Source organism: Trachinotus anak, unplaced genomic scaffold (genome assembly GCF_046630095.1).
Source record: "Trachinotus anak isolate AG129_WGS33_773 ecotype Australia unplaced genomic scaffold, CSIRO_AGI_Tana_v1 ptg000034l, whole genome shotgun sequence".
In the NCBI taxonomy this organism is placed as follows: Eukaryota; Metazoa; Chordata; class Actinopteri; order Carangiformes; family Carangidae; genus Trachinotus; species Trachinotus anak.
In genome coordinates, this window is record NW_027273885.1 from 1,109,283 (window position 1) to 1,131,635 (window position 22,353).

General features: G+C 43.4%; 1 protein-coding gene across 2 annotated transcripts in view; it reads right to left on the reverse strand.

Moving 5' to 3' along the window:
* The window catches only part of bcas3 (BCAS3 microtubule associated cell migration factor), a 314,178-nt gene that overhangs the window by 25,395 nt on the left and 266,430 nt on the right, over positions 1 to 22,353 (reverse strand). For both annotated transcript variants that reach the window (XM_071471601.1, XM_071471606.1), the window contains exon 23: positions 2,913 to 3,089. In XM_071471601.1, coding sequence (XP_071327702.1) covers positions 2,913 to 3,089 — 177 coding nt within the window. The remainder of the gene's footprint in view (positions 1 to 2,912; positions 3,090 to 22,353) is intronic.

The following is a 22,353-nucleotide window of genomic DNA, read 5'->3' on the forward strand; positions in this document are numbered from 1 at the left end:
TAGTAGTTTACAGTTTTCTGTAGTGAGTGCGTTTTTGCACCATGAATAAATTTATGTGCATTGTTAGCACTTTCCCTCCAGTTCAGGTGAAAGAGGAGCCCAGTGTTGACAGTACGTCTGTCGCTATACTGATGAAATCACGCCGTTTCTCATGAGATCATTTCTCGGCCCAGCCTGCCACAGTACGACAGAGAAACAGATGAGCTAAATGTATGTAGAGGTGAGTTAAGTGAGTTAAGTGAGTGTTTGCTTGCAATCTAGCTCCAGGTCTGTGTTAGCAGCTCCACTGTGCTGTGTGTGTCTGAGCAGGGGCCACAGCTCTTGGCAAATGGAGCCACTGAGCAAGATACCATCTGCCTCTGCCCATCTACGCCTCACACCAAGACACACACACACACACACATTCACAGAGCCCTTAAACACACCATATACAGCTCAGCTCACAACGGAAACACTTTGAGTGCACATATATTAACATGGAAATCCCAGAAACTATAAATAATTAATTGAACGCCACAACTCTGGCAAAAAGAACTCGGCCTCACACTTAAATCGAGGGAGCAGTGGATCATGTGTGGATCATATGTGGATGGGATGACATGTCAACTGTTGCCTCGTTCCAATAGAAAGCCAGAGGAAATCAGATCTCCAGAGTCGGGGCCAGGGAAACGTTTTTAACATTATTGGTAATCCTTGTGGAGAAGTACCACAGTGAAAAAAATGAATGAAATGCCTGGTGCTCCACATCCCTGTGCGCTGCCCCGATTCATCTGCAGCCTGAGGTCTGGGGTCTGAAGATGGATGGAGCTCTCGTGCACACAGGGTTTTATCAAGTATGGATTGTTATTATGGTGTGTGAAGATTTCATCTGGATGAATGTGACTGTTGGAGAGTTTGCAGACAGCCAAGAGATGTGTTCCCTGACTGATGTGAATACATTGACATAAACTGCCAATATAGTAAAAATCTGAAGTCTTTTCACCCTATAAACTGAAAAAACTCTTAACATCAGCAACTTCATCACCTGTAGAATAAAAAACGTTGTTTATATGATACAGTGTCCACATGGTAAAGCACATATAGATGAATGAAGATGAGGAGGAAAGTGTTTATAGTTTTTATAGTGTTATATGGCTCGGTTATTTGGATTTACAGAGGTTTGGATGTATTCATGTGTTTTTATGATCACTGTTGTATGATAAGTTGTAAGTTTCTTTAGATTTAAGTGGTTTTGGGGGGTGGGGGGCTATGCCACATCAAATTTTAGGGCAAGGTCTCTTTTGTACAAACCCCTTTAGGTGCAGTTCTCCAGGATATGACCTAAACATGGTGGCACCCATGTCCTCTACTGGACAACGACTGGCCTGAAGTCACATGACCAGCCCGTCCTTGTAGAATCCCCATCGGCAGATATGTGTGTTCACATATGATGTTTTGTGATGATCCTGATGAAGGCAACAACCTGAAACACGTCGGTCTAATAATAACGTTCTTCTGATGACTGGAAGTGTTTTGACAGACAAACAGGCAAAGAACAAAGCCTGCTGTCATATGACCTGATGACATCATGAATATGCTAATTATTGTATTGTGTAAGTAGCTGTTTACAGCAGTTGCACAACAGGGTTCAGACTTACACTAGGTTCTGACCCAGTCCTCATTTTCCAGGCTCTGTGTCATAAAACACACTGTCAATCGTTTCCATGGGAACGGGGAGTTTGATGAGAGTAATCCATGGAGCTGTAAGTGAGATGGACAGCAGTGACAGAACCGGGTCGGTCCACGTTGCTCTCCTCCTCACAGCAGAAAGGAACATTTCCTATATGTTACAGCGCAGAAGTGCTGTGATATTAGATTAGCCCACAGAGACTGAGGCCTCTCTGTCTGTATGAATGGATGGAAGCAGCAAGTCCATCACATTCCCTGTGGATGATGTGTTCAGCACAGCTCAAGGCGCAGGGTGTGTGTGTGTGTATCATGGGTGTATTTTGATGTAATGTGATCAGTAATGAATTTTGTGTTGCATTAGGGGTGGAGGGGGGTGCGATGGGGGTCAAGATGCGAGATGATGGAGGGAACAAGAACAAGAGGAGACTGACTGCTAGTGTCCGGGAGTCTCCAACATCTAATCTAATGAAGAAACACGGGCTGGGGGGGTGGGGTGGGGGGTGATGAGAAGAAAGAGAGAGAGAGCGCTACAAATGAGGTTAAATCCTAACGGGAGGTGGAGGAGGGAGGGGAGGGGGGGCTACTGGGCTGGATATGGCTGGGGTTGGTTGGGGGGGGTGTTGTCGATGCTAAATCCATTAAGGCCTTGTGAGCCCCCCACTCCCCTACCCCAACATCCCACCCCCAAACCTAACTGCCCCCCCCCCACACATCTAAATCAAAGGAACTCTTGTTCACTTAAGGAGGGGGGGTGGGGGTGGGGAGGGGAAGAGAAAGCACTGGCGCTTCCTAAATGAGTTAACCATTTGGACTGTCAGGGCCAACGGCATGTCTGCCACACACACACACACACACACACACACACACACACAGGAAGCCTCAAAGTAAAGCAAGGTGTGTGTAAATACGCCAAAACTGAGCCGGCACACATACAACTTGAACATCCTGGTGGTGACCTAATACATCACTGGCCCTTAACCTGGCAGCAGTGTATGCTGGGTAATGCAGTGAGGAAGTCACGATTCTTAGCTGCACTGGATTCAGTGAACTCTTTTCTGGACATACAGAGTGAAACTGAACTGAGATCAGTGTGTAAGGACTCGGGTGGATTATGAATCTGTTTGAGTGGAAAAATAAACAGACAATAGAAGAACAGAACTTTTATGTTTGTGGGCTCGTGTCCATGTTAAATGTTTGTAAGTCTGTATGTGTGTGTAATTGTGCGTTGTCCGCTCTGCACTGACCTGTAGCAGATCCCACTATGTCTCTGGAGGGGGACTCGGACATGGCGTCGGCCAGTCTCTCCCGCAGGCCTTCGTCGCTGGCGTCTACCGACCCCATGTTGTGCCGCGGCACGCCGAAGCTCTCGGGCCAGCTACCGCACACCTCGAGCAGGGTCACACCCCGTCCATCAAACGGCCCTGCACACACAAACACAAACACACACAGGGTTAATATTAGTTTGATCACCACATGGATCACAGCAGCTGCCAGTTGTGTGATGATAAAATGTGGAGACGTGTGTGAGCACGACTGTCACACCACAGAGGAGTCCTGTGTGGCGCTGTTGCGTTAAGGTTTGGGAGAGATGGTGGTTTTGGTTGTTTTCATTGTGTCATTGAAGTCAGAGGGAACTGTTTCTGTGGTAAACCAGACCAGGATCTGCATCGAGCTGGAGTCACTACAGGTGCAGGTTGTTCTGCTACATCAGATATTTTGTTGTTTGTTGTTGCAGGCAGTGAAGGAAAAATGCCAAAAAATAACACTGAATAAATACATTTGTTTTCCTAGTTTCAGTGGAGTCTATACACAGGCCAAATTATAGTATTAGGTCAGACTTAAACTGTATTAAAGGGATCATTTACAAACATACTGCCGTCACTGTCACAGGACACAGAACTTTTATTACATTACAAATTTTATTTATTTTAGCATTAAAGTGTTTCTAAGTGGGTTGTTTTGATGTTGTTAGCAGTAATGTTTTTTTTCTGAGTCACAGTTGGTGATCAAACTTTCTTTACCAGCGTTAAACATTCATCCCCCCCTGCACAACACAAATGAATTTACTACACACTGGTTCTGCTGCAGTCCAGAAGATCAGCTGCTTTAGAGTCACACACCTGACAAACAACTCGTAAGCACAACACAATCTTCATGCCTGTCAAACCAAATCCACACGGACCTACACTGCATCTTAATCTCTCCTCCTTTCTGTCTGCCATAATTTCTGCAATCAGGGAGATCTTGTGCTTTGGAGCCAGAGAGTCTGCAACCTGCCTCTCTCTCTCTCTCTCTCTCCCTCTCTCTCTGTGTGTGAGTGTGTGTGTGTGTGTGTGTGTGTGTGCGATAAGCTAGCCAGGCAGGCGAGCAGGCATGCAGACACTAAAACAACTGGTTTATTCTATTAGTGTGTTCATTTGACTCAGTCACTGTGCCTGTGAGCACTGAGAGGCGATAAAGGCTGAGGATGATGATTTAGCCATGATGCTGGTGAAGAGCTCCTGTGACTCAGCACGCCAAAAAAACAAACAATACAAACAAATGACCTCACGGCTTATCATCATCATCATCAGTTCAATTGTGCATATCTGCTCCTTCCTCGTTAACATGCAGGAAATATGTGACAGATGACGATGTTCACGGAAAACCTGCACGATCAGATCTTCAAAATCTAAAGAGGAACAGTCAAACATTTAGAGGAGTGTGCAACACAGAGGGAGAGACAGGGCGCATTTAGCCTAGCTTAGCATAAAGAGTAGGAACAGGGGGAAACTGTTAGCCTCGCTCCTCAAAGTATAAAAAAATAAGACTCAGCAGGTACAGAGCTGCTGTACTTTGCAGGTACAGGTGGAACACTGGGCTCCTGCTTGGTGCTTCTTCCTGTCTCTAGTGGTCTCGTGGGGTTTGTTAGCAAAACAAAACCCCAGACAGGATGAGATCAACGGAGAAGTGAAGACGAGGACAAGGAGATCCAGACCAGAAAACACAGATGGACACAGATTGAGGGTGAGTGGTAAATCTGAAGGTAGAGACCAGCATGCTGAAGTATTCTGCTGAGAGAAATTAAATTATGTTTTTTCATTTGTTTATTTGACAGTGTTGCAGTTCAACTCTGTCTCCACTTTCAAAATAAAGGCATAAAAAAGAAAAGATAACTAAACCCCACCGTCCTACAGATATACCCACACATTCAGACCTGTGTTAACAGCTGTGATTAAAGGCTGATTTAAGGTGGACGTGTAAAACCTCTGCATGGTCAGCTGGAGGTTTTAGTGGGATGTACCTTCATAAGCAACCAGCCACACTTCGCTCAGTAACTCTAAGCTGTCTTGTCCTGGTCAGCCTTCAAAATTAAATTCAGCCTCTAGAAACACACATATCCACCACACAGGCCATAATAACATCATATCACCTCGAAGGCAAAACACACACACACACACACACACACACACACACACACACACACACACACACCAGGCTCTCATGGCCCGCTTTGATGGAAGGCCTGCTGGCATTAAAGGGGAATCCTTTGAAAAATCAATCCAACACACACACACACACACACACACACACACACAGGCTGCTTCTGAAGTGCAGCAAAGTTATCAGGAAGCTCAGCCATTGTGTGTGTGTGTGTGTGTGTGTGAAAGTGTGTGTGTGTTTGTATGCTTTTGGAAGTCGGTCAGTGTTATCACAGTAGGGAGCATGGAGGCCCGTGCAGCCTCTCGCCCCAGTATTAGCACCTGTCACTGGCCTGCAGCGGAGTTGAGATTGGCCAGGCCTCAGGGTGTACACACACACACACACACACACACACACACACACACACACACACACACACACACACACACACACACACACACACACACACACACACACACAGTAGTTTGCTCCCTGATAGCCAGTAAGCCAGGCAGATCAAAGGTTTCGACCGCAGTGGCTTTCCTGAATGATAAGAGGTTGGCAGAAGGTTAGGAAGAGCTTTAGTTTTATCAAAGCAGGCTTTGACCAATATGGGTATTTGAGGGCTGATACTGATTGTTTTAAACCAGAACTACTGATCAGTGAGTGATGGTGCTGATGTTCAGTCATTTTAAACCTGTGTTACTGTCAAAATCAATTTGCAAATTATTTATTAAATCTATATAAATGTAAAGCATAAACCACATCAAGCGTACCTGGAAAACAATAATAATACCTGGAGTCATCAGGCTCATATTACTGACCAGTCTTACCTTGTGAAAGATATAAAATTAGTGGCTTGTATACATGTGATACATAACAAGAATTCAGATAAATAATGTTTGGAAACTTTTCAGAAGCGAAAAAATGAATAAAGCATAAATATCATAATGTAATACAGGGTATTTAAAATTATTAAAGGTCCCATATGGTATAAAGTGAGATGTCCACGTCTTTTTTTGTTTAATGTCAAAAACGGTTGATGTGAATCTGGTGTGAAGGGGTGCGTGCTGTTCAGTGACTTCTCCTTTTATTCTACTTTCTGTCTGTAAACCTCTGGAAATGTGAGGATGTGTTGTTGGCAGGCGGAGGATTCAAAACACACACCCTGGATTGTTGTTCTTCCCATCATGTTAAAACCCAGCTGGATTAAAAGCCACTCTCCACCCAGCTGTTAGCCCCCAACATACTGGCCCTACTTATCCCTGCAGCCAGCACTACTTTCCTTAAAGATTTAATCACACTGCAGCGGTGTGTGTGTGTGTGTGTGTATACCTTTACAGCAGGGGCTTAGGATGGCACAGTTGGATATGACATCACATGCGCACATCACAATCGCCTCGCTAACACACATAAAGTGCTTTCCTTTAATACTGTGACGATTTTAACTCAGCTTCTGTTTCTTTAGTGGAAACAATAAAAACTGTGCAGAAAACTAAAAATTTAAAGCTCCACAGTCTAAAGGTAGATGTCCATGTGTTTGTGATTATAAAGCAGGTCTAGGTTCTATATTAATACTGTGAAAGTATCAAAGCCTCAGTCCACAGAGAAATGCACACAGCCTGTATTCAGAAACTGAGCCTTAAAACCAGCCGTCAGGACTTCTGGAACTTTGTGATGTCACAACAAAGCAGTCACTGCCCTCAGCCATGCCTGAAGCCCCGCCCACCTGGACCCACCATCCAACCTTGCAGGATTTGGTTTCTCTGAAATCTGCTATATTTTTATTTTGGTCACTCAGAAAACAGTCAGCCAATCAGAAGAGATGCTCAGATCCTCTCTTCTGATTGGCTGACCGACCTGTTGTTTCTAGAGCTCCACAGAGAAGCCTGAGAGAGGAGATGTAAAACTACACTGAGATGGTTTTTGGTTCTTAAAACCACAGATATATCTTCTGATGGAGATCACACCTTTAAAACCTAAAATAAACTTTTTATTCTCTTTGAAAATTTCTTGGTTATGTTTCGGTAACTTGAAGTAGCTGTTTTTATGGAAGCTGCAGCCCAGGTGAACAGCACCTCTTGCCTCCTGCTCTCTGCTTCCTCTGAATCACTGCTTCACTTTATCAACACGTGTTTCATTATCAGGGTCATGATCTAAATACATTCCGAACTCTTTTTGGTTGCTTAAAAACCACTGCTGACTTTAACTAATGTGTTTTTGGACTCTGTTTTGTCATGTTCCTCTTTTTTTACTCCTGGAGGTACAAATGATCAAATGTCATGAACAGTTACACAGGAAAAAAAACACTTTCTAATGAACAGGAGGCATTCATGAAGAGGAAATTAACAATTTACAACGGGTTCGTGTGGGTAAGAGACTTTGGTGAATCTGACTTGGTGCTAAAAAAGGATGGCTATGTTAATGTCAGCCTGCGAACATGTCCTCACTTAGCATAGAAGTCTAACAACACACACACACACAAGTGAAGGTATAATGTTCCAAGGACTCATGCCACTGTTTCTCAGTTACCTGTGCAGCTGAGATGCTAATGCCTGGTTAGCACTAATTCAATTAGGCTTTAGTGCAAGGGGACTGATCAAACTAATTCCTTTATGACGGGTGCTGTGTAACATGTAATGGTGCGTGTGTGAGCATACTCAAGTGGTGTTACTGGGAAGTCAGGCTCTGGGAAAACAGGAACAGTCTGTTACTAACAAACAGATCGTAAATCAGGCGGTGCAGTGGTTCAGGTGGGAACTACACTGAGTTTCCAGTTTATTAGATGTACCTTGAAAATCTACTGTGAACCAAACTGAGAGAATCTGTCTTTGTGAAGGTTTTAAGACTGTGTCAGAGTCAAGTCTGTGGTCGTTCTGGAGACTCATTGGTCTGCATTTTGTAGAGACGTTATACTGGTTAAAGGTAAAATCGATAACTGTGACAAACAGGCGCGTGGAAGCAAATCTAATAAAGGACCTTTAAACAAAATACTGATCCATTTCTATCATTGTGAGCTGCATACTGGCACGTCAACTGTTATGTTTTTACATCCAACTGCTTTGTTTTAAAGGTGCTACATGTAGATTTTTGTGATCACCTCGACATTAGCATTAAGAACTTGTCCAGAGAAACATTGTGAGTTTAGCATCCAACTTCACCTGTTTTTCTTCTATTTCCAGAACTTGTTTTCTTATGGCTACTGAAGTTAGCATGCTAACCAGCTAGCCCTGACCCATCCCATCTGGTAATACTACTTTGTGATAGTGAGTCACTGCAGGAGGATGAAGAGGGTGACGAAGCAGCTCTGCCTGGAGGGCGAATTCTAACCTCTTGTAAATCCAATGATGGCTGAAGCTCTTTGCCTTTAGAAACTATGTTTGGCAGTAGTGAAAACTTACATAAAGCACCTTTAAGGAAATGCAGTTCCTGCTGGATTTTGTTCACCAGCAGTGTCTTTCTAATCCGGACCATGCCAAGGTCTTGTACCTCACACACGTTTGAGTGGCAAGATTCAAATCCTCCTGCTGGTTCCACACTTTCGGCGGCGGCGGTTTCGAAGACTGGTAGCAGGCAAACACCGATGTAAACAATGTATTATTGAAATATTCATAAAAACAGCTTTTATGAGGAAGGAAATGCATTAAACATGTTTTTTTTTTAATGTCCCATATTTTACACTTTTACACTTTGTTGTGACATCACAAAGTTCCAGAAGTCCTGACGGCTGGTTTTAAGGCTCAGTTTCTGAATACAGGCTGTGTGCATTTCTCTGTGGACTGAGGCTTTGATACTTTCACAGTATTAATATAGAACCTAGACCTGCTTTATAATCACAAACACATGGACATCTACCTTTAGACTGGATGGAAGTTTAAGATGAAAATTTGCGACTGTAAATTAGATGATGAGGTTATCTGTCAGCACATTATTGGCCTGTTATGATGCAGCTGTGGGAGGGACTCATCCATCGTGTCAAGAGTCAGATGGTATAGAAAGGTCAGCGTGAGTCAGTCTAACACTATATTGTGCATATAATTCAGCATGTTGTTAAGGCCAAGTACATTCATTCATTCACAATGGAACTATTCATGTTATATGGAATGAAAACACACTTTTAATAGACTTTAACACACACACACACACACACACACACACACACACACACACACACAAAACTGTGACTACACTGTGAACCCATCCTGACATCCCTTCAGGCTGTGTGTGTCTGTATGTGTGTGTCAGAGAGACAGAGAGTGAAAAAGAGTGTCTCTGATATCCTGGGGGAAACACTGAGAGTGCTAGCTATCTTGTGGAGTAGGTTTGTGGTGCAGGGTTAGTGTTAATGGAGATGTAAGCTCACAGGATTAGCGCCCATAGGTGTGTGTGTGTGTGTGTGTGTGTGTGCTCTTGACAGGCAGGGCCTTTCTTTCATTACATTAAGGCCAATGCTTCTAAATCATTTACTCCCCTTGCAGTCTCAGTGGTGTCAGCTAAGTGTTAGTAATCCCCATCAATACCAGGGTCTGCCTCAAGGCACTTTACTCAGTACCACACGCACACTCACACACATGTATGTACACACTCACACACTAAACATATGGCGTTCTGATATGAAGACGCATTAACCTGTACGCAGTTAATCGCAGACAAGCCAGCAGACTAGTCCAACACACACACACACACACACACACACACACACTCTTAATGTCCACTAAGCTAATTCGAGGCATGTCAAATTAGACAGCAGCTCACTATCAGGCTTAGCACTTAAACAGCAAGCTATGACTTGTATGTGTTTGTCTCAGCACTATGTCATCCCACACACACACACACACACACACACACACACACACACACACACACACACACAGAGGTTTCCAAACCATAATATTTATGTTGTTTATGTCCATGTGTTTGTGATTATAAAGCAGGTCTAGGTTCTATATTAATACTGTGAAAGTATCAAAGCCTCAGTCCACAGAGAAATGCACACAGCCTGTATTCAGAAACTGAGCCTTAAAACCAGCCGTCAGGAAAAGCGTAAATAAATATGGGACATTTGAAAAGGACTTCCATGTATTCCCAAAGACAAAATGTAGTTTCCCCACATCCACCAGTATCTTTAAGCTACTATTGGCCCTAGAATCGAACAATGTTAATGTTGTTACTTGTCCTATATGTCTATGAAAGGGGCACCTCACTGACGTAGTCACAGTGATGTCATCAGCGTTATCTTTGGTTGAGCTTGAAGGCTATAACGTTATAACAGAAAGCCTCCTGTGAGTAGGTTATCCACACACACTGTATATGGACGCCTGGTTACGTTCTTCAGGCTGAAGCTGCTTTTCATGGTATGAGGGTAGAGCTCTTAGTTCCACTTAAGTGATACATGATGATTTTAGATAATGGTCTGCTTTCTAAAGGTCCATAAAGAAACTGTTATCCCAGCTTGGTGTAGATGAACGTGAGAATCCTGAACTCAACCCTGTTGAAAACCAGCTGTGACCCAGGTCCTGTCTTCCAGCATCAGAGTCGGACCTCAGTGATGCTGGGCTGGAAGGCAGCGTGTCAATGCCCACAGTCTGGAATGATCAAGAATCACATATCTGTGTATGAAAACTTTATGGAAACTATATAAACCTTGAAAACTAATGAGAAAATCAACCCCGATGGGTTTCTCTCTATCATATTGTAAAGTTTCGATCTTACTCTGTAAAGTGCTTCAGATTGTTGTGATTTCATGCTATACATATAAAACTGAATTCAATTAAACTGAATTAATCAGCAGCAGAAGTGGTGAATATTTATGTATTTAAGATTTATTAAGATGGTGGCAGAATGAGAGAGGGCTTCAGCGTGGCGAGCCCATTGTGTATACACATATGAGCCCTATATGCATGTCTTTCATCACAGTATATTGTGACAGAGTGATACTTCTGCCATATGCTCACATGCCACTGACCTGAGTGCTGATGGCACAGGATCATGTTTGCACACGAATCAGGTAAACACACGAGGCCTGTGAGTGTGTGCACGTGTTTTCTTGAGGTTTGCACGAACACACACAACAACACATGAACGCTTACAGAACCACAGATTTTTTATGTGCAACACTGCACATGTGCAAACAGGGTAGGAGACACAAAAACTGAAGCTGCACACACGATCGAAAAATACTATCAAAACACAGTAAATCAGAAGGTTGTGATATAGTTTTGTGGATCACTTTGAAAGAGACATGGCACTTTGGAAGTTTGCGTTGGATACCCACCAAAGACTTATTATATACTGATGCACCAGTTAATGCATGTCACACAATGGACACGCTACACACAGTAGCTGGGTTGTGCTGATTGACCAAGCAAATGTAATAAAATTGCTGCATTTTTTCAGGAGCCACAAACATCCTTTAAAATCTGTGCACAAGACGCCGAGCTGTGAGTGAACTGCAGAGTCTACAAGTGCATCAGTCAGTTTAAACTGGTTTCCTTTGTGGTCCAGCTGAGAGCATTTTTAAAATTTGCTTCCAGTTGGACAAACTGCTGCCATGCTGACCTGTCATTAAACCGAGCTAATAAATAAAAATGGACAAAAGCTATTTTGGTTTTGGGTTGTTGGCTGTTAGTTGATGTAGTAAAAAAAGCGCAGGTTTACTCTACCTGCTAACCTGCCACCAAAGTGAGGTAGAGGAGGCACTACACTCACCTTCAGGCTCATTAAAGATGATCACTGGTAAGATAGCAAGATTTCTATGTGAGAATATGCAGCCAGTTGAATGACACCACATGTGTCTTTTGTTGTTGTAGATTGGACATAAGAATTATGGGCCAATTTGAATTAGCTTGAATTTGACTTTTTAGAAAGATGCACAGATCAAGAGCCAACATCTGGCTCTGAAACATCAACAGTGAAGAGCTGAGAGCTGCAGTTCCTCTAATGACCACTAGAGTCTGGCTCCAGCAGTGAGTCAGTCCCCAGAGACTCCCATGTTCAAATGTCCAACTTTACAGCAGAAATAAACATGTTTACAGCCTGGTACAAAAAAGATGGCGTCGGTAGAGCAGCCCACTCATGAAATCACGGAGGCTACGTTCATCTATATTTACAGTCTATGGTGCAGATATATGGCACATCTCAGATGACGACCTTTACAACAGTGCGGTCACACAGATCAGGTATTAAGTATTGACATCTGTTCTATTTAGGCCGGTTGCATGAGGAGAGACTTCACTGATGCACAGTTGTAGAACAAGAGGTTTTTCTGGGGTGAAGATCAAGGGGGGAACAAACTGCAGGTGATGGTCAGTTGATGTCCAGCTCATGAGTAAAGTGATTTAGAAACAGCTAAAGACAGATAACGTTTGGTGTGTGTAAGAAAGACCGTCACTCACTTAGGCTGCACATTTACACAGTAGCAGGGAGGAAATTCAATCTGTCGATAGAAAACAGCTGATGTTGATCAGGGAACTCACTGTATCGACATCATGTACAGTGAACCAAGAGCTGGTTCTTCTTAACCATTCGAGGTCCAACTGCAAAGAGCTTTGTACCCAGACCAGCAGGCTGCCGGTCATTCTGGCTCTGGATATCTTTTGAAGGTATTGCTGCACTAATGAATGTCACAGGAAAAGAGGGTGTGGAGGTGTAAAGAGAAAGGAAATTACAGTTGCCTTGGAAAAGACCTTTCCCTGGTTCTGCTCTTGGTTTCCAGCGGCCATTAATAATGAGCTGAAGGAGTCACTGATTAGAGGGAGCCCATATATTTAACACTAAGCAGATCCCTTCAAGGGTGTGTTTACTGACAAATGAGCAGCCATGCACAGCCTGTACATATGACCTACGTGGCAAATATATGACCCTCATGAGTGCGGTGAGTTTGGTTGGTGCAGCACTTAGAACAACCTCCGTCACTTCAGCCACATACTGCAAACCTCTCCTTCAACCCTTCCGAGGCTCGTAACCCTAGTTTGAAAATCACATGTACATTTGTCGAGGGTGTTGGAAACACTGAGTGGTGGGTTTCGTTCTTTGGACCAGAAGGTGCTTTTCATTTGTTTGTGTTTGCATCGTGAGTAATCGCCCGGTAGAGTGGCATCACAAAACCAGACATCAGCACTATCAGGACAGCTTCAACAGGCAGCGCTCACCAAGCTGAATGTGCAAGAGATCAAAGTGATTTCATTTCAATAAATAGATTTTGGTAAAACTTTCTTCTTCTGAACCACTAACTGTTGTGCTATTTACAATCCAGCATGTGATCCAATAGGGTAACAGGGCCATCACCCAGCTGGATCAAAGAAGTGAAAGAAATTCCTCAAGAATGTTCAGTTCCCTGAAGAGCTGTTTGCTCACTTTACCTGCTAATTCACATACTTGCACATGAAATTATAGTGGTAAATGTAACCCATACTTATACCTGACCTATTTACACATTATGATTATTGGTGAGCTCTTTGTAAAATCACAGTTTTTCATTGCAGCTGAGTGTGAAAGGTCATTTTTGACCTTGGAAAGGTTGTAATCATTCACTCACAATGGGAGGTCCTGGTGAAACTGGTTAATTAGCTTGTTTTGAGCTACCAATGCTGTGCAGCTTTCTTAATGGCAAAAGAGTGTTTTGAATTATTGCAGTTGAAAGATTTCTGTTGACAAATCTAAAAGCTATAATCTAAAGGATTCTACATTTAAAGCTCCATATTTAAACTTCTTCTGTGTTTTATCTGAAGTGTTGATCTCCATCAGAAGATATATCTGTGGTTTTAAGAACCAAAAACCATCTCAGTGTAGTTTTACATCTCCTCTCTCAGGCTTCTCTCTGGAGCTGCCAATCAGAAGAGAGGATCTGAGCCTCTCTTCTGATTGGCTGTCTGTTTTCTGAATGATCCAATAAAAATATAGCAGATTTCAGGTAAGCACTGGATGGTGGGTCCAGGTGGGTGGGGCTTTGTTGTGACATCACAAAGTTGCAGAAGTCCTGACAGCTGGTTTTAAGGCTCAGTTTCTGAATACAGGCTGTGTGCATTTCTCTGTGGACTGAGGCTTTGATACTTTCACAGTATTAATATAGAACCTAGACCTGCTTTAGAATCACAGACACATGGACATCTACCTTTAGACTGGATGGAGCTTTAAAGCTAAATACCTGCCTGATATTTGGTTTTGATTCTTGTCTGTCAACGATATGATATCATACCAGGAACTATCAGCAGTATGAATATAATCCGTTTGTGAAATTGTTATTTGAAATGTTTAATGCATTTCTAAAACTATAACTCACATAAACAAACAGCCAAAGCCAGCATCATAATTTTCCTGCATTCAGAGTCATCACAGAACCAGTACAAAGCATCTTTCATCTGGTCAGGGACGTGGCACCCACACAACTAAAACTCCCTTCTGGGCGCAAGACATTGTTTTCCATCAAACCAAAACAAAGATCGGGGAGTGTACGCTTTACGGTGCTAGCATGGCCAGCTAATTGATTTCAGGCCGGATCGTATTGCCGTGTAATGGAGCAGGCTAACGTGATGATGAAGCTGGGATGGTCATGGTGATGACTTTCACAGGGACTCCAGCCTCATTTGTTTGTTTGACAGACTGCAGGACTGTGTGTGTGTGTGTGTGTGTGTGTGTTTCTCCATTTGGCATAAAGGATATGGATTAAGCTATAGAGGTGACAGATGATATGTTTACAGGAGAATGTTTGCTTTCTGCACGATATTCAATTACAGGGTTTCTGTGTGTTGCCGCCTGTGTAGAGGGAGTGTGTATACGCCTCGTCATCTGAGTGTTACAGACTGTGTGTGAAAGGGTCACAGGCCTTTATCAATCACACAGAGTTTGCTCACTTCCTTCCTCGCTGTCCGTCTCTCGCCTTGCATCAATCTAACCCCCCACGCTCCTTCACGTCTGATTTTTTTTTCTGGGAAGTCGTCCAATCCAAATCTAAACTGGTGCTGTCCACTGTTTACTGGAGTTGCGACACAGCACAAATAAATACTTTAGTGTTATTTACCAAACAGACCCACTCATATACAGTGCCCCCCCCCAACCCCATCCCTAGTAAAAGCCAGGACTTGGTGGTGGAAGGACGGGGGGTTATGTCTGCAGTACAGTTGGTAGCATTGCACGTAGCAGTGTGGCATCCTGTGATGTCAAGAAAAAAACCACCAAAAATGAACAACCCTGCTTTGAAACAGAGCGAGGGGCTGCATTGGTGGTGGTGGTGTGGGGTGGTGGTGGTGGTGGTGTGTTGATTCAGGTTCCAGTGAAATGATGAAATAGGATCCAGGAAGTTTGAGTAGAAGATTTTTGAGTTTGAAGCCAAAACACTGCCCAGCTGTTTCTAACAGTATGAGACAGTGACAGACATTGTCTTTACTCAAGATGATCCAAAGGCAGATGGTAGAGGTGCTGCAGTCCTGGTACAGGAGGAGTAAGTCACCAGGACGTACTACCCTGAATACAGCCACTCCTGTTTGATTTAGCCTTGCAGATATTTGATTGGCCAATGCGGAGCCTCGCAAGATGACGCTGTGTTATAGAAGTTATAGACACAGCACATCATTCGCTCTTCCATCCCTTCAGACCTGTTCACCTCCAGGACCCTGAGGTGAGCAGGACAGGTTTGTGGCTGACCCCTCCCACCCTGGACACAATCTGCAGTTGGCCCTTTCAACAAGGCCAAAGACCTCTACTGTCACTGTCTGCCTACATCTTGTTGTGCACCAACACATCAAAGCAAAGTCCTTGTATGTGAAAACCTACTTGGCAATAAACCTGATTCTGATTCTGAACCTGGCTTTGAGCAGAGAGACCGCTGCTCATCTACTGCTCCATCTGGACCGAGGTGTCGTGCTGCAGGCTGTGGTCTGCTGATGAATATTGTTCCGTGCCTTGCTTCCTCTCAGGGGGGTAAACGAAGAGGATTCCCAGCACCAAAGCCACAACCCCCGTGTTCCTGGAAATCCTCCACAATCCCATTTGATCTTAACGCCCTGCCTCGCCTAATGTGTCCCTAAGCTGGGCTCATCACACTGCAGAGAGGACGGACTGAGAGATGTACAGCTGCATTACCTGCAGGTTACGGGTTTCCTCAGCCTCTATAGCAACTTGTGCTCCATCTAAGCTCATCCTGCAAGACAAGAAGGAGGCTGAGTGGCATGAAAGCAGGCGGAGGACTCAGAGATGGAGAGAGACAGACGGCCGGCCGAGGTGGAGAGGGAAGCATTATGAAACAGCCAACCCTACTCCACTAGCCTCTTCATTCTAAGCGAATAAATCCTCCATTATCGTGCCTCTCTCTTGGGTCTAAAAGCAAGCATCTTACAGGGAATTAATCGTATTGGATGGAGGGGAGGGGGTGGCCCATTTCATTTCCTCATCAAGTTTGGGAAAAATTGTATTGGAAGCCAAGCAGCCACCTGGGAACGGTCTTCTCTTCTCTCCTCTCTCATCTCCCTGTTTTTCTGTGTCTGAAGCCATTCGTCTGTTGCTCCTCTTTGGGTTTTGGACCCCACAGTGTGTTCAAACGTCTGTGTCCTTCATTTCCATTCATAACATTTTGATGCAAAGTGTCAGCATATAGTTTACAGTTGTCTGTTATGTGGCATGTGAGTCATCAGCCGGGATCCTTGGACCAGGAGTCCACCGGTAGGACTGTGGTTTCAGCTCTGCGTAACAACATGTCAGACTGCATGAATATGAATCTGACTCGAGCTGGAAAAGTCAACTTAAAAAAAAAAAGTGTGTGTGAATAAGTGTGTGTGTGTGTGTGTGTGTGTGTGTGTCCAGCTCGTGGCCAACCAAGCCTCTTTAGGCCTCTAAACAAGCACCATAAATTCACCCTCCACTTACCTGCAGTAAAAATGTCAGGAGCAAGGCTTTTATTGGGCCACACACACACACACACACACACACACACACACACACACACACACATATGCATACACTGAAGGGTTAGAAGGCCTTTTTACTCCCCGTCTGTGTGACCATCTTCTCCAGCAGTCGAGCAGCTGTACATCGATATTGACGTGACGTGCTGGTGGGAGGCAGCGACTCCATGCTAACAACATTAGCCAGATAGATGCTGTCACAGCCACTCTGTCACCTCCATACACACCCACCGCCCCAAACACAGACAGGCTTCAATTCAATAAAAATGAACTAATGAGAACATCATGTAACGTAGAAACAAAATGACACATCTAGCTTCACAAAGAGTCTGAAGCATATTTCAACAGACACTGACACCAACCACAAAAACTGATAGCTATATATATTTATTGTAAGTTTACATATAATGTCATGCTTCATAGGAATACTAAAAGTCACAAGTATTAATTACAGGCTACTGTAATAGTTGGAGGTTCTGGTGATGGTTTTACCTTCTTTAAGGCAGTGAAGATATTTTTTTTGCTGTATTAAACTAATATTGTTTAAGATAAAATAGTCCTGCAGATCAGTGATTTGTGGGTTTAAGTTTACGGTAAATACTTACGTACTTTCATTAAGTTATGTTAAGTAGCTATAAACAGTGAAACTTTATAATAAATTATAACAGTTATTAAGCTTCTGTTGGTTAAAGTTAGGGCTAAATTATCTGGCAAAGGTTAGATTTATGCTTTGGTAATAGTTTTGCTTCCTTTACTTCACTGTAAAAACAATGACAAACTATTTTATTTATGTCGAACTGAGGACGACTTTTTGTGTGATGAAGTGTTTGTCTTGTATCAGCTGTAACATCAGGCTAAAACCTGGAACTACACTGATTACCTCGCTTTTTCCAAACAGTTTGAACAATTCACTGAGATCCAGAAAAGGTTGTTTTCATCTCCAGACTCTAGAGGAACCGGTCATCCTGCCTGTGACGCAGTCGTCAATCAAATTGAAGGCGAGCAAGGAAAGTAAGACTGAATCTGTCTGTCAGAGTTTTAGATCCACAGCAACACAAAAAACTGAGAGGAGCCAAACAGCTTCACAATATTTACTGGTAAGATATATTGAACCTTTTATGTGTTTCACTGTGTGTGTGTGTGTGTGTATGAGAGAGAGAGAGAGAGAGAGAGAGATAGATAGATAGAGAGAGAGAGACAGAGAGAGACAGAACGACAGAGAGAGAGCGAGAGAGAGAGAGAGAGAGAGAGAGAGAGAGAGAGAGTATGTCCTTGTGAAGATGTAACCTGCCAAAGCACAAAAGGTTAAAGGATTGTAAGTATGTATGTTCCCCCCTCCTCCTCAACATACACACACAAAGACATGAAAGCAAGCAGCAGTGAACAGTGGTGTGTGTGTGTGTGTGTGTGTGTGTGTGTGTGTGTGTGTGTATGACACATCTGGGAGTGTAATCAGTGGGCTTCTTTCAAGAGCTGCCAAAGCAAACAGGCCAATAAGGAATCCACTTTACAGACCATCGATCTCCACCGGCCACAGCCAACACAAACACACACTAACACTCACACACACACACACACACACACAGCGGGATGAGCAGACACATGCACACATAGACACACACTCAAAGAAGAATGGTTAGATTCATATACAGCACAGTCCCCACCTACACTCACTTTCATTCAAATGTGGATCCACAGCAAGAAATCATACACACTGATGAGAACCCATACACCAGACACACACACACACACACACACACACACTTTTTTGAAACTGATTACATTTCATAATTTTCCAATTTCATTATTTCACATTTTTCCTGAAATTGGTTTGAATGCATTTTTTACTTGTCTCCAGTTGACCATCACAATTTATAAAAAAACAGGTCGTCGTGTGATGAGTTCAGTGAAACAAAGTTTAGAGGATTTTTTTTCCTGGGATGCAAACAGTAGTTTTAAAAAAAGCTTATATCTGAATATTTATATTTTAAATCTGCATTTTGTTTTTAATATTCATGAATAAAATCTAATAAATTTCCAGTTGTTCTTTGAAGAAAAACAAACAAACAAACAAACAAAAAACACTCTGGGTCGTTTCTCTAAAAATTATATTCTTATGGAAAGTAATCTTCTGTTTTCCCTCCAACCAGACGACAGGAAAACACAGAGAAAGAGAAAACAAATAAACAATGGAAATATTGTTATGGGGAGTCTCTGAATGATTCACAGCGTCGTGCACTGAGGAGCCATCAGTGTCTAAAACACTTCCAGATGATCCTCAGACAATAGAGGCAGAAAAAACACAGCTGATACGTCATGCATTTACTTTGGGCCACAGTGGTGAACAACAATAAATCCTGGAGGGGCAGCGCACACACACACACACACACACACACACACACACACACACACACACACACACACACACCACATACACACACACACACAACTAAGTATGTTTTTTCATGTGCATGTGTAGCGATCTGGAAAAGGAAACGAGATAGATTGAGCTGATAGGAAACTGCGTATACTTGAAAGCCAAGATATAATGCAACCCACCAACAGGTTGTTTTCACAGTGCGTGCACACACACACACACACACACACACACACACAATACTCATTAATGTGCACAAATAAACACACACAGCATGCACGCACACACACACTGCAATGCAGGAGACAGCCCCCATTGAGAAACCAACGAGCTGTGCCTCTCCTGAGACTGAAGACACACGCAACAAACACACATCAACATACATATACACACATACACACACACACACACACACACACACACACACAAACCAGTGCTATCACTGGCAGCATCAGAGGGAGAGGCAGTGGCTGTGACAGAGCTGTGAAACCGTGCTGGCAAACACCAGGAGTCTGCAGCTTCATGATATTTACTCCCCTTCATAGACACTAAATAGAGTGAAAACTTACAGTGCTGTGTGTGTGTGTGTGTGTGTGTGTGTGTGTGTAAAAATCAGACTTGGTCCAGACGTGCTGTCCATGATGCTTAGGATAAAACTGATTAATTATGTGCACGTGTGCATTATTGTTGTTGTGTGTAGAGGTTTTAAAGCAGACACAGGCGGATTGAACCAAAACGGATTAAATCAGTCAGTTTAGATAATCTGGGATTTATTGATCCCAGAGTTTTTCTATTTAAGTTAAACTGCACCGTTAATATTAAACTATAATCAATGAAGCTCAGGTAATAAATGTTATGTTCTGGTTTGACACCAGATTGATGTGACAGTATAATCAGCTGATGTTTACGGCAGTCTGTTGTTGCTTAGTTAAGATCATGAAAATTCACAGTGTCACATCTCATAGAGTTAAAGTGACTGATGACAACACTCATATTAAACCTTTTCTTTAAGAGGAAGATGACAACACCAACAACAACAATGTACACACCAACACCTTCATGCAATCACCTGCATTTTGCATCCAGCTCATTATTATTGATTCATCACACAAACGCCTGCACAGCAGTATTACCTGCTCTATTTCTATTCAGCCAGGTGTGCTGGGTCAACTCTGAGATACTGGATGTGGGAAGTGAAGGTGACAGGGATCAGGACCAGGTCTGACTCATAACAAATAAAAAATGCAAAACTGGTGTAGAAATAAAAAGAATTCAAGGAATAAATAATAAAACCTACAACCTTTAGTCTTGTACTTTGCTGGCTTCCACCAGCTCACCACTGATCACTGAGCACCCAAGAAATGGTGGATTCTAGCACAGAGTCACTATCAAACAAAATCCATCTAAGTGTGTTTGTTGGGAACTTGTCTGGGAAACACATGTAAAATGTTGTTGTTGTGTAGTATGAATGAAAAAAGGCACATGTGCTTCCGTTTTTCTCCCTTCTCCTGAGCAGTGTAGGCACTGCAGGGTCACCCAGCCTCAAAGAGCTGCCAATGTAGACAAATTTCATTTAGTCTGGGTTTCAATCCACTCATTAGTCACTCGTCTGGGTTTAATGTTTTGTGCGTCCCATGGTGGTCTCACCATGTGTCTGAGGGTTTTTCCATCCTGATGAGGATACGATTTCTGGGGTTATGGCTCTGTAATGGTTTAATATGAAGAAATCATATTTAATATACTGAAAATTAGTAGAAACATTTCTCCAGGGAGGGAAATTTGGTTTATAGCAAAGGTTGAATTTTAAGACGCAGTTAAATGACACTTGCAGTGGAAGGTTAAGACAAAGGAATCATGATGATGTCACTTCCTGACAGAAAGTGCTGGACAGAGAGAACGGAGACACAAGAGAAGATGAAAAAGGCCAGCAGGGTGAGGTAACCATGTGCAGATGGACCCTGTGTGTTTGTGTGCATGTGCGTGTGTTTGTGTGTGTGTGTGCATGTGCGTGTGTGTGTGTGCAGGCAGCTGCAGGAAGGATCCTGCTGAGAAAGAGCAGGACGTCCTGTCATCCACTGTGGCCGCAACATCAAGACACACTCACGCACACACACACACACACATCAAAGGGTGTGTGGCCAGTGCCGTTCCAGAACTGTGGTGGTGTGGGGAGACAAACAACAACAGCATCTCTCTCTCTCTCTCTCTCACACACACACACACACACACACACACACACACATATACTGAGACACACACAAAGTCAAACATACACAGTCGAATCGCACTCGATTCTGACTCACCCTCGCAGACACACACACTGACACACATATACAGTATAATCAGGCACATTCATACATGCAAACAGACACACGCACGCGCATTCTCACACGCACGTGTACACACACACACACACAGAGCCCACATAATGGGCCATTTCAGCACCGAGACCACAGCTAATACAGTAAATGACAGGGGAGGACTGGGAGAGAGCCAAGCTAAATGTGACACTGATTTTCTGTAGTGTGCATGTGTGAGTGTGTGCATGTGTGTGTTTACCGCCCTGACACCACCACTCCAGAGGCTGGGGCCCAGATGCTGGTGTGGCCCCTGTGTTGTTTGGTTCACCGTCCTGACCTGCTATGGCACACACACACACACACACACACACACACACACACACACACACACACACACACACACACACACACACACACACACACATACAGATCGCTGCACGCATGCAGGCAGCGTTGTCCTTAAACAACATGGCTGTGGCGTTGGAAACTCTAACCGAAGTGTCAGCAGAAGCATCAAAGCAGCGTAATGAGAGAGCAGAGAAAAACCAGTCAACAAGGCGGCTCACACCAGTACACACTGGGCTGAGTGCATCGCATGATGCGAGTGTGTTTAGGTGGTAATGAAGGGGTGAGCTTGTTGGATAATCCTTTGTGTTCTTTCACTGCAGAAAGTTTCACATGTTGTTATGTTGCAGCCTGATGCTGAAAT